This window comes from Chanodichthys erythropterus, chromosome 21 (genome assembly GCF_024489055.1).
Source record: "Chanodichthys erythropterus isolate Z2021 chromosome 21, ASM2448905v1, whole genome shotgun sequence".
Classification (NCBI taxonomy): Eukaryota; Metazoa; Chordata; class Actinopteri; order Cypriniformes; family Xenocyprididae; genus Chanodichthys; species Chanodichthys erythropterus.
Window position 1 is genome coordinate 24,746,624 of NC_090241.1, and position 22,816 is coordinate 24,769,439.

The 22,816-nt window shown below is 36.6% G+C and overlaps 1 protein-coding gene across 1 annotated transcript in view; it reads left to right on the forward strand.

The window, feature by feature from the left end:
• oca2 (oculocutaneous albinism II) overlaps positions 1–22,816 on the forward strand; it is an 88,019-nt gene that overhangs the window by 23,462 nt on the left and 41,741 nt on the right. The window contains exons 12-14 of the mRNA XM_067374287.1: positions 1,279–1,403; positions 4,442–4,580; positions 16,946–17,078. Coding sequence (XP_067230388.1) covers positions 1,279–1,403; positions 4,442–4,580; positions 16,946–17,078 — 397 coding nt within the window. The remainder of the gene's footprint in view (positions 1–1,278; positions 1,404–4,441; positions 4,581–16,945; positions 17,079–22,816) is intronic.

Sequence of the window (22,816 nt, forward strand, 5' to 3'; positions counted from 1 at the left end):
TTTTGCAGAATTGAATTTCTTGGTTATGTCTTTATATTCTCTGTAAAATTAGGCCACTCAATCTATGCCACCCACTTTAAATCTAATATTATATATTTTATAATAACATTTATGTACATTACAGTATATACAAACACATACAAATAACTACTAACAGTCAACAACAAAAAGGTTGCATGTGGTCTGTTATTGAATCAGTCTTAAATGCTTTCATTTCACATTATTGATATCCCTGTTTTTGATGTAGTCAATGTGTAATCAATGTAATGCTACTTTACCCAGTTAGCTTTGGGGCAAGGAGCAGCTGCCCTTAAAACCCCTATCATTCACTCTCAAGCAAAGTGATGAGAACCCCACAAATGTTTTATATATGAAATTTATGGGTGAATATCAAGCCCCAGTAGAGATGTGAAAAGAAATCAGAAGGAACAAATCTTTGCCAAATGATGCAAATGTTTATAAGTCTTGAAGAAAATGGGTTAGAAGTAATGAAAGCCTAAAAATAAATCTTACAATGAGCTTCATTGGATGAATATCTCATCCCTTATTTTCAGGAAATCTGTGCACTGCTGTTCAAGCCACACATTATGGATGTGTTCTGGACATTATGAGGGCACACGCTTATGTCCTCTCATCCCATTCATGAATATTAACAGAGTTCTGGACAAGGGCATGTCCCACAAATTAAAAGATTGCCATAGAAACAACCCTCATGATTGAACACCATCTCACACTTCTTCTCTTAGCATATGTGGGTGTGTTACTCTTTGTTTTTTTGTCAGTTACCATCGTTTTGAGTCAGAAAGTGATGACATCACAGGTGGGTTACAACCCCCCAGTGTTACCACTTGATTAGAATGATTCCAGACAGCCTGATAATGTCTCCATAGCGACAGGCTCTTAAAGTGCAGGTCTTTTTTATTTATTTATTTATTTTATTCTTTTCAGACTTGAACATTCTTTTAATGCTAAAGCATGAATGAGCAAAAACACTATGGATCTCTGTCAGTTTTTAGAGTGAATTCCTCATTAAAGTTCACTTTTGAACATTGTGTTCTGAGACCCCCTCTGAGGACCATTCTTGATTCTGTCTTTGAGGCGCTTTTAAATCTGTCTCTCCTTTCCACTGCAGGATTTTTTTGAAACATGATTTTGTTAATGTTCATAAACAAAGGCAAGCGATTTTTCGCTTAATTTGTTTTTGACCCAGTTAGTTTTCATTAATGTGAAGTTACTTTCTTTAAGGTATTCCCAACCATGTTCTTTGTCTCCACACAGGCGTATCAGTTATCGCGAGGAAGAGTATGGCCCATGATTATGATTCTTTGTCTAATTGCGGCCGTTCTGTCAGCTTTTCTTGATAATGTGACAACTATGATGCTCTTCACCCCTGTTACAATCAGGTAATGGTTGCTCTTCCTAAATCAGTCTCTCTTCTTCTCTTTCTTTCTCTTCTGACCCAGTTTAGTAATGTGCTTAAAATATAAGTCTCTATGGCAAGAAATTGCACTGGAATAAATATTAAAATACAATGTTATGTTAGACTTGTGTATCTTCAGGAAAGCTCCTGAATGCCTGGCCCCATAGACTTTCATTAGCTACTTTCACACAGTAATCCCAGTAAATTACCATAAAATTACCAGAACGACTTTATTAGTAAATGCACAAATATGCTGTTCACACAAGCAATGGAGTTCTGGCTTTTTACCATTAAAGGGATAGCTCACCCAAATAAATGTATACATTTCTTTGTTATGCTTCTTTGTAACCAAGCAGATCTCCCCCCCCATTGACTACCATAGTATTTTTTTCCCTACTATGGTAGTCAATAGGGGGCGAGATCTGCTTGGTTACAAACATTCTTCCAAATATATTCCTTTGTGTTCAGCAGAACGAAGAAATTTATACAGGTTTGGAACAACGTGATGTCAGTCATCGGAAATGATCTTTAAACGTTGTGCCGTTGTCTTCATTTGCCTGCATAAGAAGCGACTTAATTTCAATTCGGTTCAATTTGACATTTTAACATCATAAGGGAATGATCAAACAGAACGCATTTTTGCCCTTAAGAACACAAGATGCACAAAGTAGTATCCAACTACAGAGCCACAGTGTTGATGACTGGAAAAGAAGGCTGGGTCTCAAGCGCGACACGCTGAAAAAGCTGCGAGATGTGGCGGTCAAAGATGTCCATCTAGTGAACATTTACATAGAAAAACTATTAAACACATTTACAAACAAAAACATTCTTTGTACACACACAGCACCATACCAGTAATTTATTGTTAATGTTACAACTTCTCATACTGGTAAATTGCCAGAACCGACACTGTATATGTCAAAGAAAATCAAAAAAGGATTTTTTTCTTAGTAAAGACTATGTTTGAAAGGGGCTATTTTAGTGCTTTAAGGTGCACCTGACTATTTTTTACAATCTGAGGAACGAATCCAAATTATTTTCATATAGTAATTGACAGCAATATTAGTAATTGACAGCATGCCTCAGACGCTGTCAATTGAGTTTAATGTGCATTGAAGCTGGAACATTCCTTTAAAAGGAGGTTGTTTAGCTGAACTACTACTACTACTACTACTACAAAAAAAAAAAAAAAATTCCCAGAAGACCTTGGCTTTTTTCTGGACAAGAATGTCTCTGTCAGTTTGCTTAGAATTATATGAGGAGACAAAGAGTCATGTCTCTGCGCTATAAACTTCCCACCTCATTGCTCGTTTCAGCTCCATTTGAGCTTATTTTCACCTTCCATCCTTTCACCGTTACACATCGTCTCACAGTGTGATTCATTGGTACCTGTGCACATTATATTTGTTTTTCCCGATTCTTTTATGTTTCATATCCTGATGTACAGCATTATATATTTAGAGTCATGTTGGACACCCTGTTCCTTCAGAGGATGTGATGTAAATCAATTAGGCACTGTGTAAAATTGTTTCATGCCACATCACTGCTGAAAAAAAAATACCAACAAATCAACTTTTTTGTTTTTGGAGTAAGGATCTTTTTCTTTCTTTTTTCATTTTTTTAATCCCTCTGCAAATTTCATCTGTCAAATTCTTATCATCTTATGTGGACCTTAAAAATCCTTAGTCAGGTAGAATAAAATAAATCTATATTTCACATATCCATTAAAATGTTATCCGCTGCCTCAGCATTTTCAAGACACTGCTGGTGAGAAATGACTCCTTTTTTTGATTATGCATCACCAATTGCATCTTCAAACACCTTCAGGGCTTCAGGGTTTAGAAACACAGGACACACACACTCGTTAAAAAGCGAATTTAAGAAATTACAGAGTTCAGCTTTTTGATAACAGGCAATTTGCTTGTGCAAGTATTTTTTTCATGCCAATTTAGCAGGGAAACTGATTTGCTTATCTTAAAATTTGCTTAAAATTCAGTGTTAATAACTAAAGTTGAATTTGTGCACCTCAGCTTAAGCTTTTGCTGTTGATGAATCAGGCCCTTTCCTCTCCATATTTTATGGTACAATTACAAATATGGCAAATATAAACCTATGAGCCTGTGTAAAACTTGTGGTCATGATACTAGGATATTATGATGTTTGCCATGGTGTTGCTATGTGATTTCTTAGTTGTTCTGTGTGTTTTTTTTAGTGTGTTGCTATGGTGTTCTAGGTAGTTGCTGGGTGGTTTCTACAGACCCAAATCAATCTATCCCATCACCAAGTCTCTATAGAGTGCAACAGTCGGGTTCCGGAAGTATTTTTCCTATTAATTTTCTCCCTAGGGAAATTGATTTTTAACGATAACTTAAAAACCTTTAAAGTCAGCCCTACTGTGAGCTACGAGGTTGTTAATAGATGCTATTTGCTTAAAAAGGCAAAACGTGCTAAAAGAGCTCTTTAAATCGACCTACTCCCATAAAGCACTGCGAATTACGTAATTGAGTCGATCTCGCTACACGATATGCATATTTTGTAATTAACTTATAGTATAATGTTTTTACATAATCAATATTTGTAACTGAGTAGTTTTATGTTTCTCCATTGTTTTTAATTCTATTATGCTGTTTGCAATGCTTCATGAGACAGTCTTGTACCTTTGTCTTGTCTGATTTTCAAAAACTTTTTTGCTTCAAGGCAAAGTTTATAATGTTATGATTCACATCATACCGGGTTTGCTTGGTTCATGGCTTAAAATGCTTTAACAAAGACTTTTTTATAATCACTATTGGAAAATTGAATGGAAAAAAATATTTTCGGAACCAGAGCCGCTGAAAGAGGGGGCGGGCACTAATGCCACCGCCTTATGTTCAGGTCCCACCCCTGTGGGATTTTTATTTTGCATGTTTTTATGACAAAAATCATGAAAGTATGATGGAAAGATAAAAAAAAAAAAAAATTGCATTGATGTTCCAGGATCATCCATGCTAATCAAGCTTTGTAATGTCTTTTGTACTCTAGGTTATGTGAGGTGCTTAATCTGGACCCTAGGCATGTCCTGATTGCCGAGGTAATCTTCACCAACATCGGAGGAGCTGCCACTGCTGTTGGAGATCCCCCCAATGTCATCATCGTATCCAACCAGGATCTGCGTAAAAAAGTATGTAATTATTTCTCACCGTTACCGTTTGATGCTGGGTCATTCACGGTTGAAAGGATATTGTGCTGCTGCTGTGTGCCTGTTGAAAGTGTCTCAGGGAACTTGTTGGACAAATTATACATGACTGCACAAATAAACAAAACACATTTGCGACCAAGCATTTTTCTGGCATAGAATGATAGCCTCGTGCCAAACCACCCTGTCACTATCTACTCAAGGCTAAAACACCATGGCATCCTGTCTTACACCTCAGACTATTAATTATGTAGGAATACTTCTTGCCAGCTTCAGTCACACTCTGCCAAATTCTCTCTCTCTTTTTCTCTCAGCAGAGTTTGAATCTTTTTAACTTTAGTAAAAGCAAAACCACAAACCTGTAACAGTCATTGTTTACAAACTCCGAAACCAGGATTTCCAACTAGGAGCATGCAAGATGTTTGGCTGCAATAGACTTGTTATTTATAGTTTCACACCTGTTTTCACTGTATGCGAAAACAGCAAGTAAGGTATTCACACTGCCCGCACATTAATTAGACAATTTAGACAGTTTTATTTATTATATTAGCACATTAATTACCATTTGAGTGTAAATATCCAATTCTTTTTGTATGTAAAACAGATTTTATGATGAAGATTTCCTGTTATCAACTGTATTGCTTAAAGCTGTTGAAGGACAATGAAGCAATGCCTAGCTGATGGATGCGAGTGATTACAAAAATTTGGTCTGCAAAATCTACGAGTCCTTTCCTAACATAATCACAGAACAGAAGCACAAGCACTTTCTTTCATCGTTATACAACCTCGGAGTCTATGATCAAACTCTTTCCATCAAACCCTCACTCACAGGAAAACACAATTTAAAGTTCCATCCTGCCAATTGGACAAGGTCACGGGCAGGCTGAATAAACTCCAGGTTTCTGATGTGACCTCAAAGCAGAGAGTCTTGTGTGGTTCTGTGTTCATTGAGTCTTGTGTAATATCGGTTTGATTGAAAAGGTGAGGGGACTTTTTGTGATTTATTATTCACTTTAATGGAGGAGACGGAAAAGTGTGGCCCAGGTTTGTGGCTGTGATTGAAATTTTCATCTTCACATTCAGACAGAGATCAATGCATGACCTCATCGGTGATATGACTAAATGCACAGTATATGTCTTGGAGTTTATTTGAATTTACTTGAGTGTCTGCCAGTTTATGTTTTTGTAATTGGGTGTGTTATTTTATTGCTATTTTATTTGAATGCAGTTCAAATGGCTAACTCTATGAGTGCATTTCATAACACAACTCAAGTGTGCATTGCGTTCTTGGTATTGCCGCAGGTTGGCATTAGCATAAACTGTCTGTTTCTACAGATAGTTTTCCCCTTTAAATCATCCACTGCATTGACAGAAGGTCAGTTTGTAAGAATGTTGCTGAGCAAGATAGATCTCATAAGTATGTTTACTTGAATAATCAGACTTAATAGCAAAGACATTTGAAGCTAGCTCTATCAGCCCATGAGATTTGTTATTGTCACCATAGCGCACAAACCCACATTAAATGTGTTCAATGGATCTGTGCACTTGCAGTGCTTCAGCCTAACATTTGCATAAAGTATACTCCTAGCCTAAATCATGCACCTTGTTGAGGTGTGCTATTGCTTTTCTAATCAGACCTGGCGATTTACAATGAAACAGACAAAGAATATCCCATAGATTTGCATTGAAATTGCATTGGGAATAGATCAAGGGAATAGAAATAGAACATCATACAGACTTGACATTGGCCAGTAAGCAACCAAAACACCCTAGAAACCACCTAGATTCCTAGTTTCCTCATAGAACTCATTAGGAACACAGTAAAACACCTTAGCAACTGCATAGCAATACCTTGGCAACCACTTGTGATGGCAGGTTTTGCATCAGAAAATGTTTGAAAGCCATGTGTGCTATTGTATTTGAATGTATTAGTTTATATGGTCAAAGTGTGTGTCAGTAAGTATGTAAAAGTGTCCAGCTAAAGCCCTGAATGAGACACAGAGGACGACATAGAGCTCTTTCATCTCCAGCTCCAGATGCTGATTAAAGATGCTCTCTTTGGAGCCACTCTACCCTGCAGCTCTTTCTGTCACACACTACCACAGACACAATGACTAAAGACACAAAACCGCGCGTGTGTGTGTATGTGTGTGTGTATCAGTGCAAAAGAGAAAGCGAGCGGAAAGAGGGTGGCTATAAAAGTATAGGAGATCCATCTTTTTCTGACAGTCTATTTAAAAGGCTACATGCCAAAAGAACAGCTATATGCCTAAAAAGCTCAGTCTATTTGGAGCCATACATTTTTATGCCAAATAAACATCTTGTCAGCGAAACTGATTTCCAACCCCACTGCACTTTTTGACAGAGATGGATGAATTAGTGTGAGAAGCACATTAAATTAGCTATTTTAATTGAGTGCTGCTTCACGTTTTAAGTGTGTTTTTAAAGAGAGAATCTCAAGGGTGGCTTGGGTCATGCAAAGGTAAAGAGCGGACTTTTCTGCTTCTATTATAACCAATAATGGGATTTCGGGTGGTCTGAACATTCTGTTTAGGCTTGAGCGCCCCCAAAAGAAGTCGAAGCAAAAGATTACATGTTAGTTAGGTCTTTTTTTATTTTTATAAATGAATATATATTCCTGTTTGCGCATAGCTTCCCTGTCAAACAAATATATTTACTGTATGAAACAAATAAAAAAAAAACTATATCAGGTCGGTTTTGTCTAGTTCAGATGCCCTCACTCCGCGACATGCCATTCATGCCCGCACGCACGCCCCACCTCACCTCACCTCGAGTTTGCTGCTGGCTGAAAACTTGTGACAACTATTCCCGCAAAAATGCAACAGCTGTCTGGCGATAAGAAGCGAAAAAGAAAAAAGGCCCTAGATGGATGCATACCGTGCATTTCTTTCAGGTAGGCTAGCCTATGTTCACAAACCTGAAAGTTTTATCTATTTAAGGGTTATTTATACATTTAACGCTGCATTAATAGTTTGACCACAATCAACACATCTGCCTGATTTGATACTAATGAAATATATGTCATATTATAATTTAAATTATTGTATTGTGCTATGCATTGCGTTTTGAACCATGGTAAACACTTGACCGATAGGTTGGGCTGTCAATACCAGAAGAGAAGCATTCCATGGACGCACATCCATGAACCACATTATTAGACAGTTTTCTAAGGATGCATGGTTTATTAAAACTATTTAAAAATCATAATAAAGCATTAGCTACATAATGCTATTCTTAAATCTACGCTTACACAGGGTAATACATCAATAAAAGTTTAAACCCTTGCTCTGTCTTTGCATGTTTGATGTCCACATATTCTTGTTGAAGAAATTACAGTGGCTGTAGCATTTCTATCACAAAGTGGGCGAATATTATTATTTAACTAATAATATATTTTTTTAATCATGGTTGGCTTTGATCGTGGATTTGATTGTGCTGTGCTGTCTAACAACAAAAATCAGCAGGCTTTTGGTGCCCTCTGCAGTACGGTGTACATATTAGTACTTCCTCACACCTCAGTCATACAACGAAAAGGCATCATGCCTCATACTGAAAGGCTTCAGGTCTCAGTAAAATGGCGTCAGGTGTCAGGTCTTGTACAATTAGGCATCGAACTAAACAGCTTCAGACAAAAAGGCATCAGATGAAATGGACTCAGACAAAAAGGCATCAGTTTTGTTTTGTTTTTTTTATAGCCTATCTTTCTTTTGGCTTTTATTCCTTCAGTTGTCTTTTCTTTACTGTTACTGTTCCCAAATTGATGTAAGGTGTGTGTGCGTGTGCATGCATGTTAATTATGTAGAATCTATCTGTTGATGGTATTCATGTTGGCTATTTATGTAATCCCTTGGCGAATAAGAAAAGAAAAGAACAGAAAAGAACATGCCGATTTTCACATCGGTCTGCAGAAAAACAGCAACGGGCTGAATGAAAATGTAAAATGTGACCCTTCCATCCAGGTAGATGTATTCTGTTTTTATTGTTATTTTTATTTTTTATGCATTCCTTTTTTATTCTTATGTATTTGTTTCCTTTTTATGTAAAGCACTTTGAATTACCATTGTGTATGAAATGTGCTAAATAAATAAAATTACCTTGCCTTGCCTAATCGACTCTCTGACAGTAGGTGGCACTGGAACAGCAGAAATAAAGCCGTTTCCTTGGTAACCTCTGTACACAAAGCAGCTGTGCTTATAAAAACGGATTCAAATAGGTTGAAAAAATTTTTTTTTAACTCTCTTATTAAAATAAACCATGGTTTTACTACAAATAAAACAAAATGGCTATTGTAGTTAACCATGGTAACCAAATTAACCATGGTTTTGCTACACTATATTTTATGGTATTTGTAGTAAAATTATTGTTATACAAATAGTAGCCTATCAATCCGACAAAAAATATCATATTTAACACTTTTAACCATGGTTAATTTTCGTATGAGTTCACGGTAGTTTGCAATGCAAGCTAGTTGCAATGTGTTATTTTGCTACATGCAAATAAAACTAGTAAATAATACAAATTTACATAATCTCAGTGGGATATGTTGTATACAACTTAGTGTAACATTTAACAGAAAACTGCATGCACGTGATATCACATTGAGGTGGGGCAATTCGCTTCTTTCTAAGTCCGTTTGGTCTGATGCCTTTGAGTTTGATGCCTTTTAGTCTGAGGCCATTTTGTCTGATGCCTTTTTACCTGAGTCCATTTCGTCTGATGCAAAAATTCTTGATGTGTTTAAATATGCAGATTAGCTTATTTTGGTTAATTTAGAAGAAATCTACAGATACAAACGGAGGGTAGTAGGCTTAAAACAAACTCCATCTAAATGTGTAGGGTTAGGGTTAGGTTTTTCTTTCCATTAGAGTAAAATACATGGCAGCCAAAATGGACCTTAAAATTGTAAAATCTTAAAATTGTCCACTTCATGAAAGAAGTATTCCAATAACACCAAAAAATTAAGACGATTTATTGATTTGTGGAAAAACAAATTATTAGTGAAACTATGCCCCTCTCCTTGGTGCAGTCATTTATTCTAAATATATATAGAAAATAGTTGTTGTTGACTTCTCTTGTGATAAACCTAGTGAATACTAAAGAAGACCATGGTCTCTGTGTGAACTGATTATTTTGTAGAAATCTGTGGAGTATAAAACAATTGTGTGAGTGTAAGTGAAGTCAAAGTTGTCTTAATATATTTAAGGGTTCATTATTTTTTAAATAAATAATTATTAGAAGTGCCCTTTTTTCCACTTGAGCCCCTGCCCCCCAGAATGTCTGTGCACGTCCCTGGTTGAACCACTGCATTCATGTGGACTATTTTATCGATGTCTTCAGTGCCTTTCTGGACTTTGAAAGTGGTGGTTAAATTGTTGTCTATGGAATAGTCAGAGAGCTCTTGGATTTCATCAAAAATGTCTTAAGTTTTGTTCTGAAGATGATTGAAGGTCGTACGGGTGTGGAACGACATGAGGGTGTGTAATTAATGACAGAACTAACCCAAAAGTTCAGATGTTAAAGTTATATTAGTATATGCAGAAATTAACATTAAGCTTGGCTTACAAATGCTGTAAAAGTTCTGTTCATTCATTCTTATGCCATTATACACAATACATTGAACTAACATCAACAGACTGAACCTTATTGTAAAGTGTTAATGGACTCTTAGTAAGAAAGGTCATTAAACCCATTAAAACCCATCAACGAGGGCGGCTTAAAAATTTCATGAGAAGTTCAATATTTGCCATCAGTTTTTAATTTAGTTATTCCTCACACTCTTCCATTGGCGACAGAAAGGTGCCTGGTTTAAATTGTTGTTTCATCAGCTGGCTTTCAGAGCTGAAATCGCTGTGGGGTTTGAGTTAATTTGTGGCTCAGTAGAAACATTGTCCTTGCCTGTCAAACTGGGTGTTGCACAGGATGATACAGCGGTAATCATGATCATGTTACATTTTCCACATCAAGGTCACTTCCTGCTGGGCTGCAATTGACAGTGGGAAGTTTCTCAAAAACCCAATATCCATAAACTTGCATTTCTGACAGGCCTAAATCTCTGGAGGGTGGAACCCATCAAATGTCCCTGCTCGAAATTTCTAACTTTATAAACATCATTTTGGTTTCCGTCAGGATGTTCGGTGATAAATATGCTCCTGTAGCAGATGCACAGAGGAGGGCTGTGACAATACACGTGTGTGAAGAGCTGGACAGATTCATCCATTCTGTTCTGTAGGGAGAGATTGCATCTGCTGTAATTATTGACATGGATGCAGTGGTTTGTGTTATCTCTGTGATACACAGGCCACATTTGTTTATATTTGAGAGGGCTTCTGTTTGTGTTGACAACATGCAGATGATGAATGGTGATACAACTTCATGTGCAAAAAATGACTCGCACACACACACACACACACACACACACACACACACATACACAATTCAATACATGTCATTTGCTTATCTGTTGATTGCTTTGTTCATTGATTTGGTACCTATTTTTTTGGCTCTTAAAGTCAGTCAAACATAACAGTGTTATGGCATTACTAAGAGAGATTCCCTGCATTATGAAACACTTTTCTGGTTTACACATGTCTGTGTGTGTGTCTGAGGACTCGAGTTCCTGATGCAATAGAGGTAGGAGTCGATGAAACTCTAGGCTCTCTGTGAATGACTGTATGATCCAAAGCTATATTTAAGCTCGTGCAAACAGGTGCTTTTATAGTGTATGTGAGTGATCTGATGTAATGTAGTTTATTGATCCTGTATTTAAGATTAAAAATTCTATTAAGTAATTTTTTTAAACGGGTGCTCTTATCACTGTGCCTGACACTGATATTAGTGTCTTGAGGTATCACATCATTTCATTTTATGCTTTTGATTTTTTGTTTTTCACATTTCAAATTTCAAAATTTAAAGGATTAGTTCACTTCAGAATTAAAATTTCCTGATAATTTACTCACCCCCATGTCATCCAAGATGTTTGTCTTTCTTTCTTCAGTCGAAAACATTCCAGGATTTTTCTCCATTTAGTGGTCTTCAACAGGGTTCAACAGGTTGAAGGTTCAAATTGCAGTTTCAGTGCATCTTCAAAGGTCTTCACATGATCCCCGCTGAGGAATAAGGGTCTTATCTAGCAAAACAATCGGTCATTTTCTAAAAATAAAATTATACTTTTTAACCACAAATGCTCATTTTGCACTACTCTGCGATGCGCCACGCAATATAAAGTTTCGCATGTGAAACTTTCACACGTTAAAAAAAATATTCGGATCAGTTTCGATTTTTTGCGTTTTTAACATCCGTGGCATGCATTCTGAGAGACGTTTTGACAATTCAGAGCCACCGTACACGAACGCAAAAATCCAGAATGCCATCTGACAAGTTGATCCACGTCGTCTGCAGCACAAAAGAGCAGCACAACGTACGGAATACAAAGATACAGAATATAAAGTCAGATTGTGCCAGTACTAAAGCATCAAACTGAGGCACTGACATCCTGAAGTAAACTTTGAAACACTCGGGATAATCCCGCAGCTCCTTGATGAGGTGGAACTCTCCTTTCTCTCTATGCAATCGGGATTGAATGGACCCATTATTTCCTATTTCTTTTTCTCTTTTTAAGAAGAGAGGAGATAACTAAATCATGCTCACTGCTTGAAGACTTCATTTTGTATTGTTTTGCGATTTTTTTTTTTTTCGCAACGCATTAATTTTTACACATCGGACTCAGTGTGCAAGGTCTCTGTGCGTGATGATTTTTTAGGATTATGAATACGAAAAAACTCATGTCAAAATTTCAGACTCAGTGTGCAAAGTTACTTAGTCTACTTAGTTACTTCGTCCTACGTCACACGTGACCTTTCCAACGTGATTACGTAATGAGTGGTATATCGCAGAGCTAGTGCAAGACGAGCATTTGTGGTTAAAAAGTATATAATTTTTTAGGAAATGACTGATGCTTTCGCTAGGTAAGACCCTTATTCCTCATCTGGGATTGTGTAGAGCCCTTTGAAGCTGCACTGAAGCTGCAATTTGGACCTTCAACTCGTTGAACCCTGTTGAAGTCCACTATATAAAAAAAGAAAATGCATTGTTATCCTCAAAAACCTTAATTTCTTTTTGATTGAAGAAAGAAAGACATAAACATCTTGGACGACATGGGGGTGAGTAAATTATCAGGAAATGTTCATTCTAATTTGAACCAATCCTTTAAACTAGCGTTGAACATGCTATGTATATTATGTCAGTGAATGAGGGTGTGCATTTTTGTGACTCGTGTGTGTATGCTTGTGTATAGACCTGGATTTAATTTCAGTCTAGTGAAGCCATCACCTTCTCCAGCAGTCACTTAATCCTTTTATTAAGCTCCAATCAGCCTCAGGATCTTTAGAGCCTCGGGAATCTGAATGAAAGCTCTGCCATACAAATAGATGGATGACATGGTGCCATATAGCTTAATAAAAAGCACAGTGCTAGAAATGTGCTTTACAAATCAACCTCAAAAGATGTTATAAAACACCTTGACTTACAAAAAGCAAATAATGCTTTAAGACCAGTAACATCTGGAAAAGGGATGCCATGCAGCATATATAATGTTTGCTTTCGGTAAGATTGTTTTAATGTTTTTGAAAGAAGACTCTAAAGCAAGGCTGCATTTATTTGATCAGAAATACAGTAAAAACAGTAATACTTTGAAACTGTTTTCTATTTTAGCGTATTTTAAAATATCATATTCCTATTAGGGAAAAGCTGAATTTTCTGCAGCCATTACTCCATTCTCCAGAAATCATTCTAATGTGCTGATTTGGTGGTCAAGAAACGTATCATATTATTATTTTTTTCAGGATTTCTTGATGAATAGAAAGTTCAAGGAAGGAAGGAAAATGGAAATGTGATTAGGAAATGATATCGTGATTTTTTTTTTTTTTTTTTTAAAGGTCTAGAAATCACAATTCTTAAGTTTCCAAAGTTTCCAGGTTTTCCTTTACCGTGGGAACCCTGAACAATCTTTGCTCGTCCTACATTTCCGAGGAAGCAGTCAGTCGTGACAGAACATCTTGTATTTGTGGCCTCTTTGTTTATTTGTTTGTTTTTCTGTGTTTGTTTGGGTTGTGCGAGTCGAAATGCCCACCCCCCATCGGTCTCGACAGGATCACTACAGCAGGGATGTTGCCATTTGGTCAGTCAAGCATCCATCTGTGGAGCTCTCTGTGGATCAGACATTTGTGGCTGGGCATAAGGAGTGTTTCAGGGTCGCTGAGGAGACATCTCATGCACCTTGTGCTCTCTCTCTCTCTGGCATCTACTGGGCCATCAGTCACACTTCCAGAAATCTCAGCTGCCAATCAGCGCTTCACCAGGCCCCAAGCAGATAGGCTTTGGCGGACTCTGGTTTGACCGTGGCTCCTGACTGCTCACTAATCAGCTAGCGCCAACAGTCTTTTTGCATAGTTATTTCTCATTCCCTCTTCTCCCCCACTTTTATTGCTTTTTGAAGTTATTTTCTTGGCTGATAAAAGTGGGACAGTGACAACAGAAGTGAGGGGAGTTCTCACTATGTCTAAGTCATTATCAAAACATGCCTGCCTTCAGGACAAAACAAGAGAATCTACAAAGAAATATCCACAAACGCTGCCTGTTGTCTGCAACTGCATTACTGACAAAGTAATGAGCACTTATGCATATACTCTGTATGATAGGGCATTCAGCTCAACAGCACAGAAAATCCATGCGGAATAAAGCAGAGGACCACTTTAATGAAATGTTATCGACAGATCCCCAAGCCCAGCTAGCCCGAATGAATGTGTGAGGATATCTCTTATTTTTAGTAGGTTCAGTAAAGCTCTTGGCAATTAGATACACTGATGAAGAAAGAACTATCGCTAAAATAGTTTTTAATTTGTGAAGGAAAATGTTCAGTTAAAAAAGGTTGATTCATTTTAAAGGTAAATTAAATATATATATTTTTAACGAAACTTCCATTATCATTATTCTATATCATTCTTTATTTGAATCTTAAAGTGATAATTCACCCAAAAATTGCAATTCTTTATAATTTACTCACCTTCATGCTGTTTCAAACCTCTGGAATTCTGAAACTTCTGTGACTGGATCACTAAGTCAATAAGTTGAAAGAACCAGAAGAGCTGGATCAGGTTGATTCTTAAAAAAAATTGTTTTTAAAAAAAATGTATCAACAGTTTCATTGAAAACATCCCATTCAAAAGACTGATTTGTTCACAAATCAGACATCGCTTCTTGGCATGAGGGCGAGTAAATGATGACTTTTCATTTTTAAATGAAATGTTTGTTCCTATTTTTATATCCATATGTTTTTCCCCTTGTCTTACAGCAATCTTCTTAGTTCTGCCTGTCTTTTCAACTTGTTTCTCTCCGCCTCTCTCCCTCACTATTACTTTTTTTCCTGATCTCCTGTAGAGGTCACTGTATACCAGTGTCATATCTTTTTTTCTCCATTCACGTTTGTCTGGCTTCTGAGATTAGACATGTTGTTTGTTTGCTTGCATCTTAATTTTTTATTTTTCTAAATCATACAAGGTCATGTTTATCCTTTCAATCATGGTTTTGTTTTAAGGGTGGAGAATTAAGTACCTCGAGATGCTTTAGGGATGTTATACTTACTTTTTTTTTTATTTTATTTTTTTATCTTTTTCATTTAAAAAAAGTACCTCTATGTCCTGGATTTTTTTCCAAGCTTAAGCAATGTGGGGAGCCGAACTACAACAGGGATGCAATTATCTTGTATCTTGCCAGTCCCTTTACAGAATAGAGGAGACTGTGTCTAGTTGTCACACTTTTTTTTACTCATTTACCATTTTTCATGGTCCATTTCGGTTTAGGCACATACAATATAAGCTATAAGCTTTAATAATACGTTATTATCTTTTTATTTTCCAAGAAAAAGATACAGTTAATTTAACACCTGTTGACCTTTTGTCAATGATTTTGGGCACTATGTGTGCTAAATTGTCACAGTGGTAACCTGCCATTAAATAAACCTGCCATTCAAAACTATCACTTCTGCTATTATGGATCAGCGTTTTTGATGACATCACCCTGCACTTCAGCTTCTCATTAGATTTTATGTCCAATCAAATGCTCTCTAGAATCTAAAGCGTCCCGCCCCATACGTTATAAATTGGTCTCTTGTTCACACATTTACTATTTTCTACATGGTGAATGAGACACAGTGCACTATATAGGGGATAGAGAACGATTCCAACAGTGTAAATATACTTTCCATTGGGGCGAATGAGGTTTCACGTTAGTGTCACACAAACTACCACAGCGCACACACCGTCTGCTTCAGTCCAGAGACACAATAGCACAGAGCGGATCAAATGCATGACTCGGCGCAGACCACAAAACATATCGGACCTATTTGAATTCTACTCAGAATGCTATATTTTAAAGTGAAATGGAGATTAGGAGGAAACTGCAGCTTTACTGAGATTGACGGCTCTGGCTGAGCTGCTTTAAAAATTAAACGCTATTGGCTATTTTTTTTAAAAAGGGGAGGAGCTATTCGATATGTTCTACCTTGTCTTCCTGTTTCAGTGGAAATTACATCAATACACTGAATAATGCTGCACGTTCCAAGGCACTTCAGTGGGCCTTTAAGAGGGTTTTAAAATAGGTTTTAAAACCAACATACAAAAACAAGAATTTGAGACTTTATATTTTGCCCTGTGACAACTTCCCTTTGTGACAGCTATCTCCTTTTTCTCTCTGTGTGTGTAAATTATCCTTGTACAGCTTGTATACAAATATGTCACTGTGTAAACAAGTATAGATACCTCACTGCAATGGGTTATACACCAGCCGTATATTGGGAGATAAGTCGTAGGATTAGATTTCAGGCCACACAGATCTATTTTACACATCTCTATCAGTGGTGCCATTTAAAAATTTGATGCCGTCTGGTTGTGATGAGAGATGGGGTGGGTGCACAGGCAAGGAAATATCTGAAGCTAGATGTTTATAAGGCTGTGTGCTCTTGATATGAATGATAATTAATAAATAGGCAAGTGCATTTTAAGAGGATTTATGCCTTATGCAGGTGCTCATTTAAATCTTATATAAGTGTTTAAATGCATCAAGATTCAAACATTAAAATGGGGAATATGATTCTGTTTATGAAATGTAATCAAGGCCTCCATCCACATTATATGGAGAGCCAGTAAAGTGGATGTGATCTGTACTTAAAATACTTAGAATAGATTTCATGAAATACCGCTGCAAATTAATTGCACAAGTTCACTGTAGTCGCATTTTAAAAGGGTGAAAATTAACCCGCCCTCTTCTTCCTCTAGGGGATTGACTTTGCGGCCTTTACGGGTTACATGTTCCTGGGAATCTGTCTGGTGCTGCTGACCTCATTTCCTTTTTTGAGAATGCTGTACTGGAATAAGAAACTTTACAACAAGGAATCCAGTGAAATCGTGGGTGAGTATTAATTTATTCTGCTCTGTTTCTGTGCATCAGGTTTCCCAAAATCACTTGGATCTATCCTCAAGTGTGCTGCGGGGCAACTCGGATTTCCTCCCTTTATGATTCAAGCTCTTTTGTTCTGACATGTGCAATGAAAAATTTATTCATAATCTTATTGACTTGGATCTTAAAGAATGAGCAATCATTTCTAAAAAAACATGGAGTGGTTGAGAGCACACTTGATCTTCCTTGTTGACAGCAGTTCTTCCTATATGAGAATGTGAATGAGTGTCATACACCCGTCATACACTATTTACACCAAATCTAATATCCTATCCAAAGCTCCTTACATTTGACCTTTGAGCCCCTGTGACTGGGATAGGCATAGTCTACCCTTTCATGGTAGATTATAACCTCAGCAATACATCAATTTTTCATCCTCCCCTCCTCCCCCACTTCACACGATCACACTGATGCGTTTAGTCTCTCTGTACCCTTCAGGCTGTTTTCCCTGATATTTCCATTATTCTTATCGGATGAGCCTGTGCTGAAAACCTTAACGCGTCTGTATTAAATACATAAATCCTGCCGTAGATGACCTCTCTCAAGACCTAGACTTATGTACTACTCTCAGACAGGACTGAGAGTACTGACCTTTTTTTTTTTTTTTTTTTTTTTTGAGGGGTCAAGGTTTGGCTGGTTAGCATGGCCCCTTTAGCCCTGCTGGTAGATGTCGTAATTACATCATCTGGGCTCACAAGGCATCCTTTTCCATTCAAAACTAGTTTTGGATTTTGAAGAAATATATATATATATATATATATATATATATATATATATATATATATATATATATATATATATATATATATATATATATATATATATGAAAAATATATATGGAAATATATATCAGAAAAATCCTCCAGCTCCTGCAGATTCATCAGTTTTAAAGCATTTTTGCATATTTGAACCCTTTCCAGCAGTGACCGTAGGATTTTGAGATTCATCTTTTCACACTGAGGACAATTGAGGGACTCAAACTCAACTATTAAAAAAGGTTCAAACATTCACTGATGTTCCAGAAGGAAACACGAGCCGAGGGGTGAAAACTTTTGAATTCAAATATCAAGGTAAATTGTACTTAATTTTTTTGCCGGGAAACATGCAAGTATCTTCTGTTGGTTCCGAAAGGCAGTACTAAATGAAAAACAATGATATTTAAACAAAATAAGAAAAATTGTGACATCTTCATCCTGTTCAAAAGTTTTCACCCCTCGGCTCTTAATGCATCGTGTTTCCTTCAGGAGCATCAGTGAATGTTTGAACCTTTTTTAATAGTTGTGTTTGAGTCCCTCAGTTGTCCTCAGTGTGAAAACACAGATCTCAAAATCCTACAGTCACTGCTGGAAAGGGTTCAAATATGCAAAAATGCTTGAAAACGTGAGAATCTGCAAGAGCTGGAGGAATTTTCTGAAGAACAGAGCTCAGTTTAACTGCTCAGGACAAACAAGAGACTCATGAACAACCATCGCAAAACAAAAAAACAGTCGTGGATCATCAGGTAACCACACACAGTATTGAGAATCAATGGTTCACATACTTATGAATGGGGTTATTTTAATAAATTCAGCTATTGTTTTGTCTTGTGAACTAAATGCAAACATCTTTCATGTAAAATATCTTACTCAGGACAGTACTAAACAAAAAATAACATGCATTTTTTTATTATCCCTCTTATTGTATTAAAATAATTCTCATTTTCACAGATTCTGCAAGGGGTTCACATACTTTTTCATGCCACTGTATATGTGTGTGTATATATATATATATATATATATATATATATATATATATATATATACATATACATATATACATATTACGTATTATTACATATTTTCTCATATTATTATCTGTAAAAATACATCCTAACAAAGTGCATGTTAGAGCATGGTTATGTTTGTATTGCAATCAGCCTGTCAGGTTGTATGTTTTACTTGGGTTTTGATATCTACCATTGTGTAACATTTGCTTGAAGTGTCAAGGTATTGTGCATTTATGACATTCTGAAAGAACCGGGCACATTTAGCCCAAGTGTGAAGGCGCTAACACCGCTAGAAAGGCTGATAAAGCCATCATAGACACTGACAGGTCAATACCACTCTCATCTAGGGAGTCATCTCTTCATCACCACCTCCACTGAGAGCCCAGACATGCTCTGTTCTTCCCCTCTTCTTTCAAAAACAGGATTTATATATTTTCTCGAAATTTTTTACATTCTGGCAAGTCATTGAAATTAATGGACAAACAAATAGATGTACTAGTAATGGATATTACAGTTTTTCACAGGCTCTTTCTTTCTTTCTTTCTTTCTTTCTTTCTTTCTTTCTTTCTTTCTTTCTTTCTTTCTTTCTTTCTTTCTTTCTTTCTTTCTTTCTTTCTTTCTTTCTTTCTTTCTTTCTTTCTTTCTTTCTTTCTTTCAACACAAAATATTTTGAAGAATAATTCAACTGTTCTGTCCATACACTGAAAGTCAGTGGGGTCCAAAACAATACTGAAAAAAAAAAAAAACCTTACCCCTTGAAGATTTCCAGCTTCAAACAGGATGCAAAAGTAAAAAAAAAAAGAAAAGAAGAAAAGTGGTAAAAAGTAGCACAATCCATTTGATAGCTTCTATTAATTTCAAAATTATCACATGTTTTTTATACAGTATATGTATTTCATTTGCTTTTTTGGATCATTTTTAACCTCAGTCAAATGGTTTTTGGTCTTTTTTATTCCATTATCTGTAAATAGACAAAATAATCAGATGAGTCTTCCTCCAGTTGTCTAGCTCTATCTACAGATGGCCATTAGCCTCTTGAGCAGCTGCTCCCTCTACTCCACAGAGACCAAGTCCTCACATCTCCTATACACCTCCACACCTGAGCTCACACCTGAAGTATGACAATAGCTCCTTTATAATAAACCACTCATTTCAGCCATTCATAGTCTGAATGCAGGCTCTTGGGCTCCCAGAGAGGCTTTCACCATACCCACAAATCATAATGTGAAGAAAACACAAAACCTTTTCTATCACCGTGATGTTTTCTTTCTAAATGTTCTTAGAGTCACACAGTGGTTGATCATCCAATTTCAACAAGGAATTTGAGTCATCCTTTGATTCTATGAAATAGCATGATGGTGTATGAGAGCTGCATGCTGATCAGCCCAGTATCACAGCAGTTTTATGTCATAATCTGCAAATATGGGCTGATATAAAGAGATGATATAAATATTCATGTGTATTTTAGGTAGAGTGTGTGGTTCATGTTTCATACACAACGAAACGTACAATATTGACGTACTGACAACACTAAAAAATAAATTATTTACGTATGAGCAACTTTTAAGTGTACAAATGTGTACGAATTGTTATTTATCAATATTAAAATCATGGCAATAATAATTAATCAATTGTCATATCAATGACATTAAGTTTTCAGTCGAATTTACTTATCTACTTTACATGAAATAATAACATTTTGCTCTGTTCTGTGACTTCTGTTGCAGGTTCGTTTAAAATATTACTGTGCATAATGTTAAACAAGACTGCACTTTAAACCCTTAAAGGGATAGTTCACCCAAAAATGAAAATTTGATGTTTATCTGCTTACCCCCAGTGCATCCAAGATGTAGGTGACTTTTTTCTTCAGTCGAACGCAAATTATGATTTTGAACTGCAACTGCTGCTGTCTGTCAGTCAAATAATAGCAGTAGATGGGAACTTCAACTATAACAGTAAATAAAACTTGCTTAGACAAATCAAAATTAAAACCTGCGGCTCGTGACGACACATTAATGTCCTAAGACACGAAACGATCGGTTTGTGCGAGAAACCGAACATTATTTATATAATTTTTACCTCTAATACACCACTATGTCCAACTTCATTCAGCTTCCTGTTAGTGAGGTCAAAAAACGCGTTCTGAAGACGGAAGTGATGTCTCGCCCATATACTTCAATGAGCGCAAGACATCACTTCCGTTGTCAGAGCGCGATCAGACCTCACTAGCCGGAAGCTGAACGAAGTTGGATATAGTGGTGTATTAGAGGTAAAAAATGATATAAATACTGTTCGGTTTCTCGCACAAACCGATCGTTTCGTGTCTTAGGACATTAATGTGCCGTCACGAGCCTCAGGGTTTAATTTGGATTTGTCTATGGAAGTTTTTTTGACTCTTATTGTTCAAGTTCCCAATCACTGCTATTATTTGACTGACAGACGGCAGCGGTTGCAGTTAAAAATCATAATTTGCGTTCGACTTAAGAAAAAAAGTCATCTACATCTTGGATGCCCTGGGGGTAAGCAGATAAACATAAAATTTTTATTTTTGGGTGAACTATCCCTTTAACCATTGTAGATCATGTAATTTTTATTTTGTTTGCCATGGGACACAAAAGGCATTTTCTCAGTATAGTCCTATGCTGTGACTAACAATAAAACCATAAAACACGCCAAAACCCAACATGAAAAAAGTAAAAAAGTAATCAATTTTATTTGTGCGCTGTAATCCACGTCTTTAGAATCCATACGTTTTTGAGGAACAAACAATCTTCTAAGCCATTCTCAGCAGAGACCGCAAACATCAAATCAGGATTGGGATAAGTCTAAGATTCTCAGCAATCATTAACCTTAAATTTTCTCTGTACCTTATACAAATTTATTACTCTATATACCGACATAGAGGACTGCGACTGCAACACGTCGTCATTTGAACTACTTTTGGTACTGCTCATAGACTGTAAAAAGAAATATGGACGTAGTGTCCGTGACGTCACCCATAGATTTCTGAACAGCAGTTTTGACGCGTAAATGAGGCCGTGGCCATCTTAAAAAAAATGTATCAACAGTTTCATTGACCAGTTTCATCGCACGTCACTCCCAGATAACTGAAAATTGGCAAAGAGGCGGGGAGGTGGTTTGAGCTGATGTGACTGAAAATAGTGCAGCAGTTTAGTTATAATATCCAAGCAGTGCTGTCAGAGTTGTATATCCTCCTGATATTGTCATTGTAGTAAATCTCACAAACAAAACTTTCAGCCAATGCCAAGATTCAACAACGTGTGTTCTGTTTCTTCCGCATGCATGCAAATCTACACAGACACACATCAGTCTTGAATATTGCAGCAAGCCATTTTTTATAATTGTATAAAATAATCGAGCACAAATATGGCTGAGATGCCAAATTTAGCGGCTGGAATTAGCTGAGGTAAAGTGACAGCTCTCAGACAGCAGCGGCATCTACCAGTCACTAAAAGGGACCACACCCTTAATTATGCAGAACTTTAAGGCTCAATATAATTTAAAAGAATGAGTTAGAAAAAAATTCCCCCCCCTCACAGTTGTCATGAAGGGCAAAATTAGCAGTATAGACCAAAATCACAATTTGAACCAACTTGTAAACATGTTTTTTCTGCTATAAACTTGGCCAATTTAACATGGGACTCAATGAGATTCTGCTCTCTTTTGGAGCCTGTACCTAGCGGCCAGTCAATGAATCGCAGTTTAAGTCACTTCCGTATTGGCTTCACGAGATACTGGGGGAGGTTGCCGCTTGGTACTGCTTTTGATATTTTTTGCAATAAATAAATTATTATAATTCCACTTCATTTAGTGGAATATATAGAATAACTATGTTAGGTGTCATTACCATTCTTATCAATATTTGAGAATTTTAACAGAAACACTGTTTAGAAACAGTGATTAT